The sequence below is a fragment of the Sinocyclocheilus anshuiensis genome, unplaced genomic scaffold, assembly GCF_001515605.1.
Source record: "Sinocyclocheilus anshuiensis isolate Anshui unplaced genomic scaffold, SAMN03320099.WGS_v1.1 scaffold180, whole genome shotgun sequence".
Lineage (NCBI taxonomy): Eukaryota > Metazoa > Chordata > Actinopteri > Cypriniformes > Cyprinidae > Sinocyclocheilus > Sinocyclocheilus anshuiensis.
This window is the reverse complement of record NW_015554093.1, coordinates 626,771-644,877: the sequence shown is the minus strand read 5'-3', so window position 1 is coordinate 644,877 and position 18,107 is coordinate 626,771. Positions and strand designations below refer to the sequence as shown.

General features: G+C 36.1%; 2 protein-coding genes across 2 annotated transcripts; both read left to right on the top strand.

Annotated features, from left to right (window-relative positions):
- The first annotated feature begins 960 nt into the window (after positions 1-960).
- On the top strand, positions 961-7,182 carry LOC107669373 (uncharacterized). The gene is made up of 6 exons (XM_016461570.1): positions 961-1,660; positions 2,261-2,804; positions 2,954-3,219; positions 3,334-3,449; positions 6,687-6,809; positions 6,962-7,182. The coding sequence occupies exons 1-6, from the start codon at positions 1,264-1,266 to the stop codon at positions 6,998-7,000; spliced, it is 1,485 nt and encodes a 494-aa protein (XP_016317056.1). The 5' UTR covers positions 961-1,263; the 3' UTR covers positions 7,001-7,182.
- A 473-nt stretch (positions 7,183-7,655) lies between these two features.
- Positions 7,656-11,213, top strand: LOC107669305 (calfacilitin-like; the record flags this gene model as incomplete). Its single annotated transcript, XM_016461472.1, has 2 exons — positions 7,656-7,751; positions 10,273-11,213. Coding segments are annotated over 2 exons (480 nt in total), but the record flags the coding sequence as incomplete, so codon positions are not given.
- Positions 11,214-18,107: the final 6,894 nt, after the last annotated feature.

The following is an 18,107-nucleotide window of genomic DNA, read 5'->3' as shown; positions in this document are numbered from 1 at the left end:
GGAGGGGGGTTGTGGGGGGGGGGGGGGGGGGTAATACTGGTCATTTTAGTTGACCTTTCGGATGTATTTTATAAAACCCTTTATAATATAAAATTAAAGATACACTGTGTGAATTTGCATGTTACTGTATATTGTAACTCTTTAAAGTGATTTGCAAGGGTATTTTTTCTTCTTTTTTTTACCTTTGTAATGCCATTTTTTCTAACTTTATTAAATGTTTGTCATCTTTTTTCAAAAAAATTATATTTATAAACTTTTTTTCAAATTTGTAATTCAACAATAAATTCAGTTAAAATAAGATACAATCAGTCAAATTAAATCAGCATCAACAATTCATCTTTGCAGGAGGTGGCACAAAAGAAAACAAATGTGGCAATATTTAAATGCATTTAAATTTATAATAACAATGTGATTAGATTAATGCTTTAAATATAAAGTTTTGAATATAGAAATAGTAAAAGATTTAAATAACTATTTAATGTCATATGATGCTATTTTAAAGATCATTATTTGGTGTAACAGAGAGTAACATTAACCGTTGTTCATGTGAACTCAAAGACAGCCTGATGCTTTGTTTATAGACTATTTGTGGGTGGCTGTTTGTTGTTTCACCTATCAATTTGTGTCGATAAAGTATAATAGGGTAAATCTATTAGGGTGAAAAATAGGGTGATTTATCCTATATAGTGCTTGCATAAAGCAAGTAGTGCATACACTTGTAGTTGTTATGTATCTTTGTAAGTCATTGTAATCCCTTTTTTGAGGCACGCGCACGAACCGGAGAATGACATTCATAATCGGGTAAAAATGATTGTTTTTAATATTGTGGCGCCGGAGAGTTCGCATCGCAGCAAACTACTATGAAGAGTTCAAAACCAGTGCATCGATTGAAATCCAGTCTGTACGTGTAATATGATCAAAGCTATTTGTGTTTTTGAAATATTTCTTTAATCACTTCTGAGAGAATTAGCGAATCGGAGAACATTTACAAGCTGCTGTGCTGAACTTCGCTGCCGTTAGCTGACATTCCGTTGCTATGGCAACTGTGGAATGGTGACGTGTCGATGACGTCACAGAGCACGGTATATAAATTGAGAATGACAAAGAGCTTAGGCGAGTTTGAGGGTAATTTTACAACTATTAGCCAGACGCTAGTCCCTATTGAGTCTCTTGATACAGGTTATAGACACAAACAGTCAGTTTGAAAACTGTACATTGTTAAATACAGATTATTGATCTGTCAGTATCAGAACACCAGACACAATGTCCACAGAGGTGAGAGAGGTGCTTCTGGAGGTTTACCTCAACGGCGCCTTCTACTCCGGGGAAAGTTACTGGGCATCAGATGATAAAGATGTGCAGCTGGAGTTTGAGATCTCTGATGCCATCTACGACCTTCTCGGCTGCAGCTCATCTCAAGAGATAGATGTGCAGCTGGAGGTTGTGACGGACGATCACGTCTCAGTCGGTTACTGCAGTCCAGGAGAGATGCACGTGCAACTGGAAGTTGATGAAAATGAGGACATCTCAGTCTGTGACGTGAAAGATTTGCAGCTGGAGATGAACAGGAACGGCAGCGTCTCCGAGCTGAAGAGCCCTGCGCTGGTGTCTGAAGATCTGAGTGAACCAGAGGCCAATGATCAGGAGAACAGCCCGACAGGTGAAGACATGCATTTATATGTCTTATTCATGTTTATTCTTGTGGTCAGAGATGTTTCTGATAGTGTATTATTATGTTGGCTTGAGAAAGACGCAATACTGTTTTCCTATTATTTATCCACTTCTTCTGACACCCTAATTTTCCAAGAGTAACACCTCCTTGAGCTTTCAAGTTAAGACCACCAAATTTGGCAGGGACCTTCAGGCTGATCGGAATTTTGTTGCTATATCTTTTCTAACTGATTCGACTTACGAAATTCCGGTAGCCAGCTTCTAAACAGGCCCAAACACTGATAGATTTCCATAATGACTTGTTTATAGTTTATCCACTCTATCTATCTGTCTATATGCTAAAAATGGTTAGATACTACATGCTAGCAACAGGACTCATAGTTGTTTGTAGAGGTCTAATTGGTTTTTCATGTGGTTTCTTAGCAGTCAGATGAGGTCTAATGGGATTTAAAGTAACTTTTTGATTTTCTCTGAATTCTCTGAGTAAAACCTTTCAACTTCAAGCTTTTATTTTAAACTGTCAGACAAGGGTTTGGTCAAGTTCGTTATCAAACTTTACTTATCTAGTTTGTTTTCTTCTTTTTTTCAGAAAGCACTGCTGGGTGGATGTTCAAGAAAATAAGTGCAGTCTTCCAGCGTTTGACTGCAATCTTCCAGACAAATGCACTGAATGCTGTTGGGGAACCTGAAGTGGATCTTCTTGATCCAGAGGAATCATGTGTCCCAGATCAAAGTGCTCCCGAGCCAGAAACTGAAACTGATCTGGTTGATATTGAGCAATCGTGTGTCCCAGATCCCAGCATTCCTGAGCCAGAACCTGAAGTGGATCTTCTTGATCCAGAGGAATCGTGTGTCCCAGATCCAAGCGCTCCCGAACCAGAACCTGAAATGGATCTGGTCGATACAGAGCAATCATGTATCCCTAAACCTGAAGTGGATCTGGTTGATCCAGAGGAATCGTGTGCACCAGATCCAAGTGTTCCCGAGCCAGAACCTGAAGTGACATCAGAGCTTTCAAGGTTGGAAAACTACATCCGTCTAAACGTGTCCCAGCTGGAGGATCGTTTGAGGGAATGTACACTGTCCAAGACTCCTGTCGCTGAGGTCTGGCCCAGGGTCTTCATTGGAAATGAGTAAGTAGTCTACTAATAAATACGGTGGGTTGAATTAATAATGTATTGCAGGAGTACCAAAGACAATGATATTTCTCTTATTGATTTAAAAGCTCTGTCATTTCATTGTAAATCGAAAGACCAACCTAGGCTGTTGTGTTTTTGTGCAGAGAGACTGCATGGGACCGAGATAAACTGAAGGAGATGGGAATTACGCATATCCTAAACGCTGCAGCGCCCAAGAAGGACCTGAAGTTCTTGTTGGGAATGGCAAGCGAGAAAGACCTACTAGGAACGGTCAATACAGGGTCCAGATATTACAGAGGCATGAACATCACTTACTGTGGCTTGCCTTCGTTCAGACACTGGGCCAACATCAGCAAGTGCTTCTTGCCAGCAGCCAAATTTATCCATAAGGCTTTGAGGAACCCAACAAGTAAGAGCTGACACACACACAACACACACACACACACTCAATTTCTTATCTTTCATCAAGTGTCCTACAGTCTGGCAATGAGTTTTTTGACCGTCATTCTGTTTTTCTTTCCAGGTAAGGTGTTGATTCACTGCACACAGGGCCTCAGCCACTCGGCGACTCTGTTTCTGGCTTATCTGATGATCTGCCATGACATGATGGTGGAGGAGGCCATTAATCACGTCATAAAGGTGAGATGCATCAAGCCCCATTTCGGCCATCTGAAGCACCTGGCGTTCCTCAATGCCGACCTTGTGCTGCAGCGAAAACTAAAGTTACAGGGCAAAAAAACAGACAAAAAAATGAAAAAATGGCAGATTAAAATAAAATAGAACATTTTAGATTTTATCAGATTCAGATTTTTAAAAGATTAAAAAAAGAAAAATAGAGCACAGATAAAAAAAAATGGTGCATAGATTTAAAAAAAATGGATCACAGATAAAAAATAGAGCACAGATAAAATAGAGCACAAAAAAAATATGCACAGATTAAAATATAGAGCACAGATAAAAAAAAAATAGAGCACAGATAAAATAGAGCGCAAATAAAAAAAAATGCACAGATTAAAAAATAGAGCACAGATAAAAAATGGTGCAGATAAAAAAAAGTAGAGCATAGATTAAAAAAGTTCAGTTAAAAATATAAAGCACAGATTTAAATAAAATAAAGCACAGATAAAAAAAATAGAGCACAGATAAAATAATAGAGCACAAATAAAAACTGCACAGATTAAAAAAATAGAGCACAGATAAAATAAGCGCAAATAAAAAAATTGCAGATTAAAAAAATAGAGTACAGATTAAAACAAATGGTGCAGATAAAAAAAAAATAGAGCACAGATTAAAAAAGTGCACAGTTAAAAATATAGAGCACAGATTAAAAAAATAGAGCACAGATAAAAATAGATAACAGATTTAAATAAAATAGAGCACAGATAAAAAAAATAGAGCAGATAAAAAAATATTGTTTAAAAACAGGTGCACAGATAATAACAAATGACACAGAAAAAAATAATATATATAGTTTTAAATAAATATATATATATGAGCAAAATAAGAATGATTATTCAATAATTACAAGCACTTAAAATTTATTAAAAATAAAATTTTTTGGAAATTATTGTTGTGTGTCTGATTTCTAAATTCCATCATTCCTAAGAACAAATACCAAGCTTGTGTAGAAAATAAAACATGCTTTATTGAGGCATTATAAGTTTCCTGAATGTTTATTCTTACTATATGTAATCAAAGTAATGTCCAGATAATGTCCAGGTAGCATCTGCTGTGTACAAACATCTGATAGACACCTTTAAGATGTCAGTTTTACATTCATTCTAAATCATAAACATCTTAAAGACATCTTTTAAATGTCTTTTTGACGTGATGTACGTGTGCTATTAGGGGTGCAGTTGTCTATATGCATGGTTACTTCCTGGTTTTAGATAAGCCAGCTCAGTCATTTCCGGTCAACTGTCAAAATCAGCTGTGCTATATGGGGAGCACCCTTTGCTCGGTTTCTCTACATAATCCATTCACAATTTGAAGAAAAGTTTTGTTTGTCTAAGAGGACCAAACGTCCACGTATACAGTTTCAGGAACGACAAAAGCGAGTGTAAAAAATTAAGCGAGTGAATCTGCTATGATTGACCATGATAAAGCAACAGATGGAACAAAACATCTGACGAGCCGATGGCAAAAACAGAGCTGTGCATTAAGTGGTTCAGAATAAATTCAGAGTAACGAAACTACAGCAACAACAAGTCTGTTAGCTTGGCTGAATATATTTAGCAGCTTCTACAGTTAAAGATAAATACACATAATAGGATATTGGCGAAACAGATTTGGTAAACACTAACCAAATCGTATTTGTGTATTCGTGTTTGCGCTCTGGAGAACGTCAAAAGTTTCTATTTACAATGTGTTTTTGTAGCATTGAGCAATGTAGCCAATCACAGACAGATCTGTTGATTCGTGAACTCCTCTGATTGGCCATTCCGTTCAAATAATCGCCGGATTATGTGAATCGCTCCCAAATCCTTTCACTGTAAAACTATGTAAATGAGAGGTTCATTGATTATGAAGGAACTTTGTGAGATCGCGATGAACTGAAGTGACACCTTTTTATTGAATATAAAGGAAGTGCTTTTTGTGCACTTTCTAGGCTAAATATAATCCGTTTCATGCTAAGGGCATGAAAAACATTTAAATTGTTAATGTTTTATGTCTTCATTTTATTACAACAGTTTTCGAAATGTTGAAAAATAATTTGTCAAAATAGATGTTCATTAAGCAATGTAAATGCAGACTAATAGATTAATAGAAAACTATTTGAATTTTCATGTAAAAATATTTCTCAATTGTGGTTGCAATCATTTACAAAAGTAATGACTAGTAAATCTTGCAATTCTCTCACTATACATTGCTATTCTTGTTGTGGTAAGAAGTTAATAGTTTTGTAGCACTGCAGAACCAGAAACGCAGTACCATCATGACGTTAACTACTAGGCATGTCCAGATGTCAGACCCCACACACAATATATACACACAGTGTGTGTATATATATATATATATATATATATATATATGGTAACCACAAATTAACCATGGTTTTACTACAATAACCATAGTTGCCATCAAGATGCCAAAAAACATGGTTACTGCACTTGTACTATAATAAAACCATGGTTCATTTTTGCAAAGGGGCCCATTTCCAGCCCTGCCCATATCACAACTGAAAGCTGACCAAACACAACAAACTGTTTTCTGTAAGCCATTCCTCTGCTGTGCCAGTATGAGTGAAGTCATTTGATCCAGCTGCAGGACACAAGCCATTTCATTTATTAGGGACAGCAGTATGACGGTGAGTTTAAATGGCTTCTATTGTTCTGTTGTGCTCCGCACTCACCCACACACACACACAGCTGACACGGCTCTATCACTACATGTACAGAACGTTTGGCTGGATTGTTGAATACAGGGAGATGGACACAAAAAGTTCAAGGGAAAGAGATACAGCTGTCATTCCTTGTTGTAACACTCCCACAGATCCATTCATCATCAGCCAATCAGTGTTCAGCAAACAGGTACCGTGACAGATACCACACCTATGACAGGCACCAGCACGTGGAGGAAAGAGCGAGACGGTGTAGACGGAGTCTGTAGGGGTGTAAGGAAGACTGTCGTCAATTACAAGCAGAAAAAAAGACAGGGACTGGTTCAAGAATCTGAATGCAATTCATGTGGATTCTTTTGGAAAGGGCACTGAAAGTTTAGATCAGCAAGGAAACAACATAACAAGGACTCACTGTCTGAGAAAAGGAGAGACGCAGAATAAAGAGTGTGGAGGATGGACTCATGGCTGAATGAAGTCCAGAAGCATCCAGCCCTGTATGTCTTGTGCTGTTCTGTAACCTTCAGGATCCTTCACAGGTTCCTGCAGACTGTGCCCAGTCCCGGGACAGTGGACACAGACCCCTGGAGGACTTGGAAATGGAGGAACCTCTCAGTGTCACTCGTCCACTCACTGCTAACTGGCATCTGGGCCGTCACCTGGTGAGTTGTTTTTGTTTTTCATACATTTTTTTCACATACATACATACATACATACATACATACATACATACACTAATAGCAATGTCTAAGAATAAACAAAAGTTATTGAATGTTCATGAACAGCACTTAACTTTCAGTTACTGATCTCTTAGTTTGGAAACAGGAAAAACCTGCTGGACAGGCATGAATGAGAGAATGAGAGTGCAACTAACTAAAAAAAAAAAACAAACAAAAAAATTTTCATAGCATGAATCATCCCTCAAACCAAGCAAGAGTTTCACCACTGTGGGTGTTTTTTATTTTTATTTATTTATCTTGATCAGCGATGGACTTTTGTGTTTCTTTTGTGTTGTTTAGTACCAGTTACTAAGCACATGCCCTAATATGCTGATTTAGTGCTCGAGAAACATTTCTTATTATTAATGTTGAAAACAGTTGTGCTGCCAAATTCTTAATAACTGTGATACATTTCAGGATTATTTGAAGAATAGAAAGTTCAAAAGGACAGTATTTATTTGAAATAGTGAAGATTTTTATAATGTTACAAATTTCTGTCACTTTTGATCAATGTAATGCATCTTTGCTGAATAAAAGTAATAATTTCTTACTGGGAAAAAAAAAGGAATTGACCCCAATGGTAGTACATAACAATAAAAAGTTTCATTCCCAGCAATTCATCTTCTCTATAAAAAACTGTACCAAACAATGACACCTTTAACACTGATTGAGTGACCCTACGGTGAACCTGTTCCACATACAGGGACTGGAAATTGACAGATATAAAATGAAATCCCTCTTGTAACTAAACACAAGAGGTTTTTGTCTGGTCAATAAATTCAGCATTGATCTCCTTCAACAGGCTACTTCATTCAGGATGCTGGTGACATTATTTTTAGTGGCTACGCAAAAGCATCTTGGGAGTTTTTACTTCACCATGTTATGGTAAGTCAATACACAGGTTATCACACGAGGCCATGAAAAATGTTTCAAAAATGCTAGGTGAAGCCATAAAAACTCTATTAGTCAGACCTGGAAAATCTCACGGGTTGTTCCCAAAGAGAAACTGAGATTCAGGACAAAGTTCTTGAGCAATGAAGTTATTAATTTTGAACAGGTAGATTAGAGTGGGCTCAGCTGTAATCCTGAAGTGGGGTGTATGGACTGCATTGATTATTGATTGCACATCATTCCCACTTATACTTGAGGGAAATTTACCTTTGGTACTTTATACTTTTTTTTTTTTTTTAATTGCTTGTTTGTAACTGAAAAAAAAAACATGCAATTCTAGTTGGATAAGACAATGTGCAATAATGACAACCAATCCTGTAGGAAAGACATTCCACACTCTATAAGCAACAGAAGCTGAGTTCAAAACACTTGGAAAGTTTTATTCAGATTCACACATGTACACATTTACAAGAGCAAATGAGGTGGAAGACACTACAGACAAAAACATCCAAAATATACTTTTAAGTGTTTAGTTTATTGCACTGTTTCTATTTGTGTCTGTAGATTTCAATTACAATATTTATCTTGAAAAGCCTTTTCTCCTCGTGCAATTAGCCAGAAATCTCCACTTCAGTAGCACCTACATGCACCAAACTTTACAGTTTTATTTCTATCTATCTTCTAAATGATTTTACACAGAGGTTTGTTCATAGATCACTTGCCTAATTCAATTTTTTTTTCTTCCTAAAAACATTAATTCGTTCGTTCATTTATTGGCTTTTGACTGTATTTTCAGATTTTAAATAAAAGCAGATATCCAAAATCAATTGTAAAAAAAAATTAAAAAAAGTTGACTGTAAGATGTCAACAAAATAAAACAAGATTTTTGAAACTGCCTTTTGAAGATTCAAGATTTTTTGAACCTCCTGCACCACCATCTCTCAGGACCTGAAGTGGGAGTTCCACATAGACTCAATTGTCAAGAAGGCCCAGAAGAAGCTGTACTTCCTTCGCCAGCTGAGGAAATTCAACCTGCCACAGGAGCTGCTGATAGTTCTACTCTGCAGTCATTGAATCTGTTCTCTGGCACTTCTATGTGTCTGGTTCAGCTCAGCTACCTAATCAGACCTTAGAAGATTGCAGCGGATAGTCCGGACTGCTGAGCGAATCACTGGTACAACCCTGCCCACTCTCCAAGAACTGCACTCATCCAGAGTGAGTGAAAGAGCTGGCAAAATCATTCTGGACCCCTCACACCCAGCCCAATTCCTCTTTGAACTGTGGCCGTCTGGTCGGTGCTACAGAGCACTGAGCAGCAGAATGCCAAGCATAAGAATCTTCCCTCACACTGCATGGAAAGTGTGATTTTCGTTAGTTAACGGCACTGTAAATTGCCAGGGAAGTTTCTGGTTAACGACTATTCACAGGAATGTGCAGGCAGCACAGATAATTGTTGAGAACTGCTGATAATTTATGTGGAATTGGCTTGGCAGTTAAACTCAATGCTTCCCATCCCCTCTGCTTAAGTGAAGCTTTCATATGTAAATTTCTATGCTGTGAGCTACACAAATGCAAACCAGGGTAGTGGGAGACCTACTCACTGATCAGGACGGAACAGTTCCTGAACAGTTAACTTGGTAATAAACATGTAATAACACTATTTATACATTTATTTATTTAACACGCATACCTCTTTTTATATTCCCTTGCATTTGTACATAACACACCTGTACATACAAATACCATCTGTCTACTTTGTATATTGTGTATTTTTCAAAAGGAAAAGATGTATGTATGTATTATTTACTTATCCCATTTTTATTCTTTTTATTATCTGTGTCTTGTCTTGCCACTGTCATTCTGTTTGTGTTGTGAAAGCTTCTGTCACCAAAACAAATTCCTCATATGTGTAAACATACCTGGCAGTAAAGCTCTTTCTAATTCTGATCCTGATCCAATGTTTAGATTTCTGTTCTGGAAATGTATGCCAATTAGTGCATATTTAGATAAATATAACATTTCAGAATATATGTAATACAAAAACTTTTGTTTGTAATAGACTTGTAATCACATTTCCAGGGTTCTCAGAAGTGAAAGTCATCACAGATTGGTGAACTTTTATAGCGGTGAACAGAATCTACAAGAAATAACATTTTTGCTTTCCCATTTGCTCCAATAGCCAAAGGAAAAAACAAACAAACCATAATAGCATTTCTATAACTTTACAAAAGAGGAAGAAAATATTGTGAGATTACGTCGGTCAGAAGAAAGTTGTTAAATTTGCTGTCACTGTATATTAGAAACACTCACACAGCAGTGTTAACCAGTTTTCTGTCATTTAAGGCCCAGTTAAGAAAGCACAAAGTAGAAATTGCTAGATTTACAATGTTAATAACTGCATCCTCACAGTCTGTTAAAAGGATCCATTCTTAATTTAATCAATCAAATCAGGATGTATGGTGATATCTATTTATGTTTTGTTTTAACTGTAAATCTCTGTTATGTTTTCCTGTAGGTGATCTGGTGTTTCGTGTATGCTGTGTTCACTCATCAGTATGTGGCAGGTGCAGTGGTGGCTTTATTTGTGGAGGTGAACAGTGTGTTCCTACACACACGTTTATTGCTCAAACTGGCTAAGGTGGCCCACAACTCTTTCATCTACACCGTTAACAAACTGTTCAATGTGGTGACCTACGTGACCTTCCGGCTTGGAGCACAGTTTTACCTCACCTGGTACCTAATACACCACTACTCATCGTTGGATCATGCCCTCTACTTCCTGATAACCATGATGCTCATGAACATCATGATTCTCATCTACTTCTACCGCCTCCTCCGAACCGACTTCTTCAGCAAGGGGCGTCCTCACAATAGTGGTCGTAAATTTGCTGAGGACTAAACCAACAGAGGCTGATGTCAAATCAGTCATAAACCAAAGACTGCATTCAAGTGACTGTTAACACAAAATTTATCCATAGGATGCATGTGCTGAATGAGCAAACCTCACCAGAGAGAGTCTGATGTGAATCGGAGACATTTAAAGAGTTTTCACATGTTAGAATAAAACTTAAACTCAATAAACAACTTTATCTGATCTGTTAGCACAGACGGGTTTTTGCACTGCAAACTGAATTTCTTGCTCAGTATCTTGTTTTCCGGTACAAGTGTCTAAACATTCATAAATCATGAAACATTTACTTCAGCAAAATGACTAGATTTTAAAGGATTAGTTCACCCAAAAATGAAAATGTGCTGACGATTTACTCAACTTCTGGATATCCAAGATGTAGATGAGTTTGTTTCTTCATTGGAACAGATTTGGAGAAATTTTGCATTACATTACTTGTTCACCGATGGATCCTCTACAGTGAATGGGTGCCATCAGTATCATAGACGTGTATAGGGTCAGAAGGAGTTTACAGCTGATAAAAACATCACAATAATCTACATGACTCCAGTCCATCAATTAACTAATTGTGAAGCAAAAAGCTATGTGTTTGTAAGAAACAAATTCATCATTAATGCGTTTTAACTTTAAACTGTTGCTTCTGGCCAAAATACGAGTCATCTATCCATAATATTGCTTTCTCCAGTGAAAAAGTCTATCCTCTGTTGTCCTGTCACATCAAAATCCACTGACATTTGTTTAGAACAGTTTGACTGTTTTTGCTTGTAAACGGCGTTTGATGAATTTGTCCAATTCTGTTCTCATGATATAAACTCAAACTTAATTTTCATTTTTGCGTGAACTATTCCTTTGTTCTTTCAAAAAACGAAAAAATATATAAAAATGAACTATTTAAGCATTAAATCTGAAAAAATATCTGCCAGTGGGATAAGAAAATTAAACTTGTTTCCCCTTGAGTTAAGTTCATACACAATTGGCAAAAACCTTTTCAGAAAACAATACTTAGTATGTGACTTACTAAATTTTGCTTTTCCGTAAATGTATCTTGATTTAACAATTTTTAGACATTTATACTGGAAAACAACATAAATCAATACTAAGACAAAAACTTCCAAAGCAGGGGCAATGCAGAGATGGGCAGTGTTTTAATCAAATGTATTTCAAATACGTATTTAATCACTTTTGAGTATTTTGTCATTCATATCTTGCTGGACAAAAAAAAATGTAATTAAATACTTTGAGAGACAGTATTTTATATTTGAAATACTTCAAATACTTCAACAAGTAGGTCATTTTATTCTCAGATAATACAATATCTTTCTTCACCTGTGTTAATAGTACTACCAACTATAGCCTATCACAGTTTTTGGCTTGATGCAAGTGAATCACATCCTGTTGGATCCATAGGCAGAGTCTTAAAGGGTTAGTTCACCCAAAAATTCTGTTGTTGACAATACTGTTGTTAATTACTCACCCTTACCACTCCTGTAAGACCTTTGTTCATCTTCGGAACACAAATGAAGATATTTTTCATGAAATCTGAGAGCTTTCTGTCCCTCTAGTCAGCCATGCAACTTATACATTCAAGGTCCAGAACTGTAGGAAAGATAGTTAAAGGGTTAGTTCACCCAAAAATGAAAATTTTGTCATCATTTACTCACCCTCATGTCGTTCCAAACCTATATGAGTTTCTTTCTTATGTTGAACATAAAAGAAGATATTTTCAAGAATGCTGGTAATCAAACAGTTGATGGTCCTCATTGACTTCCATAATATTTCTTTCCCTACTATGGATGTCAATGGGGACCAACAACTGTTCAGTTCTTCAAAATTCTTCAAAATATCTTCTTTTGTCTTGAACAAATGAAAGAAAATTATACAAGTTCGGAATGACACGAGGGTGAGAAAATGATGACAAAATTTTCATTTTTGGGTGAACTATTCCTTTAAAGTTCTCCATGCGATTCCAGTGGTTTAACCTCAATTTTATGAAGTGACGCAAGTGGTTTGTTTGCAAAAAAAAAACAAAACATACTTTACCACTTCATTCACAAAAATATAATCCAAACACATGCGTTGTGGTACTCTCGTGAACACTCACTCATGTGCGTTGTGTTGATGCACGAGTCTTCTATCGCGTGAATACAACACAAATGCGTTGTGATGCTCTCGTGAACGCACAATGCAGATCAATATTTTCAAAGTAAAGAGGTAAAGAGGTTTTTTTTGTGCAATCAAATCACTCGTGTCACTTCATAAAATTGAGGTTAAACCACTGGAGTCACATGGAATACTTTAACAATGTCTTTTCTACCGTTCTGGGCTTTGAATGTGAAAGTTGCGTTGCTGCCTATGGAGGGACAAAAAGCTCTTGGATTTCATCAAACATATCTTCATTTGTGTTCGGAAGAGGAACGAAGTTCTTACAGGTGTGAAACGACATGAGGTTGAACAATTAATGACAGAATTAAAATTGTTGGGTGAACTATCCCTTTAATTCATCCATGGTTCCATCTTCCAACTGGGAGAAAAAAAAATGAAAGAAGCTGTTTTTAAGTGTGTATTAAAACTATACTATCAGATATTGCTCACTGAATGTTATTACAGGACAGAAGAAAAAGCTGTGCTGCTCTAGAACGTTGCTTGCTAGCTAACAAGTGATGTTAGCTTGCTAGCTAAAGTTAGCTACTTGTTTCAATGGACAAAATTTAATTTTTAAAGGGGCTTTATGAAAGAATTTTGTGTGAACAGCATGTAAACAAACTTAAAAATGAGATGAAGCTTGTAGATTAATTTTTATGTGAAGAAAATCCAAGGGAAACTATCATAACAGTGTAATTTTGATGAACCTCATCTGTCGTCATGATGTCGGTGAATCACATTGGCCGTCACTCGCTCACATTACTGGGCCATTCTACAGAATTGGTGCAAACTAGTGTCCCACAACCAAAAAACACATTTAAATAGCATTTAATTATTCAAATCTTAGATTTTTACTAAGGTCCTTCTATTATCTATTGAAACCCACAATATTATTTAAAATATTAGTAAGCTTAATATAAAATCATAATTTATTGGGTACTTTCAATTGGGAGGTGGCTGTCCCGAACCCTAACCCCTAAATTTCAACTTATGAAAATTATATTGAAAACATTTTTGCATTTCATTTCTATGACTTTTTTTTTTTAAAGTGAAGTTCAAAAAAATATTAATAACCTCATCTGTCGTCATGATGTCGGTGAATCACATTGGCCGTCACTCGCTCACATTACTGGGCCATTCTACAGAATTGGTGCAAACTAGTGTCCCACAACCAAAAAACACATTTAAATAGCATTTAATTATTCAAATCTTAGATTTTTACTAAGGTCCTTCTATTATCTATTGAAACCCACAATATTATTTAAAATATTAGTAAGCTTAATATAAAATCATAATTTATTGGGTACTTTCAATTGGGAGGTGGCTGTCCCGAACCCTAACCCCTAAATTTCAACTTATGAAAATTATATTGAAAACATTTTTGCATTTCATTTCTATTTGACTTTTTTTTTTAAAAGTGAAGTTCAAAAAAATATTAATTTTATATTTTCTTTATAAATCATGAAACTTTATGTAAAAAAAATGTGTCCCACATTTTCATGTCACTACCGAAACTGTATGTTTTAGTCTATTGGCTGAGATTGAATTTAAACACACCTCTACATTTATGATCAGGACATATTTGTGTCACTCCCTCATAGCTACAGGGTGAGTAGATAGGCCCCATCATTTTGAGGTAAATGTGTTCAAAAGTCTGAAAATCTGTGTGTAACTTTAAGGAACGTCACAACCTAACACATTTTTTTTCTGCAATTAAGCACACTTTTTTGGGTGTTATTCCTTAACAATTAGTTTTTATGTGTGTTCAACTGTTCAGAACTGTGCTAGCTAACCATGTGCTGATTAGCATCTTAAGTATCTAAGGGCCCAAAAGTATCTAAAACAGTCACGACCAGACATGTCATCGTTTTGGTAATGACAAAAGTTAACACATAATCCTTTATTTTGGGGAAATAAGCAATATTTTAGTACAGTTATGCAAATGTTTAGTTTATATGTTTTAGTATGTGAGTTCAAATTCTGTAATGTGATGTGGTTGCTACCAAAATGTGCAGTCACAAACATGGGATGCTGTGTCAAAAATAAAACATATTGAATTATCAACTAAGATGTTATGATAGTGTTTGGTTCAATTTATGTATTCAAACTAATGAATTCTTAACTTTGAAATCAGTATGATTAACTTTACAAAGAAAGATTGGATTCAAAATACTACAAATCTCATAAATTACACTTAAAATATTGTTAAAATTGTTATTGACCTGTGAAAACTTTTTTAATAAAATAGCAAAAAATAAATAAGGTAGATGTAAACAAAATCTTAATAGGTCAGTATAACCCTTCTTATTAAATTATATATTATTGTGTTTCGGTTGTGACAAATTTGGGGAGTGGAAAAATATTCCAAAACTTTCTGAAAATGCAATATGAGAATTAACTGCACAATTGTAATGTGTTAAGTAAACACAGTCAGTTGTGTCATAGTGAACATAAGAAATGAGAAGAAATATGAATCAATATATAGTATATATAGTCTTAGGGTAAAAAAAAAAACATGTTGTTTATTAGTTGTCCAAGGAGGGGAAAGCACTTCTCTTTGTCTTATGTGTGTATCTATACTGAACAAAATTATAAACGCAACACTTTTGTTTTTGCCCCCATTTTTCATGAGCTGAACTCAAAGATCTAAGACTTTTTCTATGTACACAAAAGGCCTATTTCTCTCAAATATTGTTCACAAATCTGTCTAAATCTGTGTTAGTGAGCACTTCTCCTTTGCCGAGATAATCCATCCACCTCACAGGTGTGGCATATCAAGATGCTGATTAGACAGCATGATTATTGCACAGGTGTGCCTTTGGCTGGCCACAATAAAAGGCCACTCTAAAATGTGCAGTTTTATCACACAGCACAATGCCACAGATGTCGCAAGTTTTGAGGGAGCGTGCAATTGGCATGCTGACTGCAGGAATGTCCACCAGAGCTGTTGCCCATGAATTGAATGTTCATTTCTCTACCATAAGCAGTCTCCAAAGGCGTTTCAGAGAAGTGCTCACTAACACAGATTTAGACAGATTTGTGAACAATATTTGAGAGAAATAGGCCTTTTGTGTACATAGAAAAAGTCTTAGATCTTTGAGTTCAGCTCATGAAAAATGGGGGCAAAAACAAATGTGTTGCGTTTATAATTTTGTTCAGTGTAACTCCAGCAATACTAAATGGCACTGTCTCTTGCACTTCAAATGATTGCTTGAAAATATTGTTTGTATTTTCAAATTACCAGTATTTGAAAAATAATGTTTTTTGAACATTAAAGCATGTCAACATATTCTGTTACACCAAATACACCAAATAATGATCTTTAAAATAGCATCATATGACCCCTTTAATTAAATACAATTCTCACACCAGTATTTTTTATGAGCAAGTATTTGTAATTTGTAACAAAATACTTTTTGATGTATTTGTGCCCATCTCTGGGTAAAAGTTGAACCTATAGGGGGCAGTGGAGTAAACTATCATCTTAATCTAGGAAACTGCACCATTTGTGATGTAAAACTATATAAATTATTTGAGTTAGCCACAATTTAAAATGGTGAGTATGTGGTAAAGTGTGTCAGATCATGCTAATAGTAAGGTATTATAGCAAGCTTTGCATCCAAATGCAGAAATTACATCAGCATCATACATTTCCTTGAGGGAATACTGGTCAATAGATATTCAACCTTCAGAAAAAATTATCAAGTATTTGTCCTAATAAATAATGTGTTAGACATGATGCCTCAGTAACGCAGCTACCTCAGTATACTGCAGAAAGAAGCAACACTTCATAATGTCCCTGTATGCCCTGGGAATATTGCTTTAAAACAGAATATTCATTCATTCCTGGCCTGTTATTAATATATTTAAGAAAATGCAAATAATGTCCAACAATACAAAACTTTGTAATAGGAACAGTGAATTAATTTGATAGGTAATTCAGGAGTCTTCAACCTTTGTCAGGCTTAGAATCCCGTGGTGGAAAGAGAGCTGCACAGACTCCCCGATAAACCCTATAGAAAACAGTGCGTTAAGCCTAACCTATAACATATATTTATTGTACCCTATTACAACGGTGTTCATACAGGGTCTGATCAAATTTAACATTTAGCAACTTTAACGTTTGGTTTTCATTAACTTAATACTGCATTTCATTTAGCATGTTTCAGTTTGAGATTTAAAAAAATAATAATAAATTTAAGTTCTCCCCTAACAATAAATCAAAAAACGCTGCCCTGCACTCAGTGCGCTGTACCAAAAAATCATAAAAACCTACTGAACGTAAGATCTGAAAAATGAAATCATTCCACAAATCAATGGTCATTATAGTGCACAAAATTAAATTCTAAGCTTTAATTACAATAATTCAGACATTTTAATACATATTGGTTGTGATTCATGTTTAAATATTAAATTGCTGATGCTCTGGTTTACTTTTATAGTTCCAGTATAATTCTATAATCACAACTGAAAACTTTTGGGTAGGAAAAAAAGGCTTAAAGGGGTCATATGATGCAATTTCAAGTTATCCTTTCTCTTTGGAGTGTTACAAGCTGTTCGTGCATAGATAAGATCCCTAAAGTTGCAAACACTAAAGTCTCAAACCCAAAGAGATATTCTTCATAAAACTTAAGAATGGTCCACGCCCTCCTAAAATGCCTCGTTTAAAGACGCCCCCATATGTCTACGTCACTGTGTGTGAAGATTTGCATAACGCCGCCCAAATGTTCAAGCAAAGAAAGGCGGCGTAACTTTTATTCTCGCTGTAGTATTGTTGTTGCCGCCAAGTCGTGGAGATGCTGTGTTTCGTTGTGAAAGCAAAACTACTTTGTTTGGTCTTCCAAAAGAGGATATCCGCTTCGTCATGCCTGGAGCTTATCCGTGCTGATCGCTGAGAAAATACATCAACTTCGCGCCGTGGATCGCCGGATCGGCTTTTACCGTGGACGAAGCGGAGTCCAGACCGGGGTCGTCACATGTGGTTGTCGCAAGCCCGCCAGCCGCACCAGCCTCCGCTCACTCTTAACACACCGTGTGTGACGCTGTGCGTTTCGTTGTGAAAGCAAAACTACTGTTTGGCCTTTCAAAAGAGGACAACACTAGAAATCAGTGGTTAAGTTGTATTTACAACACTGTTCCAGAACAGTTCAACCCAAATATTCAGATGTGTGCAGCGCATTTTATGGAGGACTGTTTCCTGAACCTGCAGAGTAGCCTACAATGCGTCTGTGGCACAAAGGCCGTTTCTTGGATATGGGGCAGTTCCAACTTTGCAAGGACAGTCTGGCGCTTCTGACTCA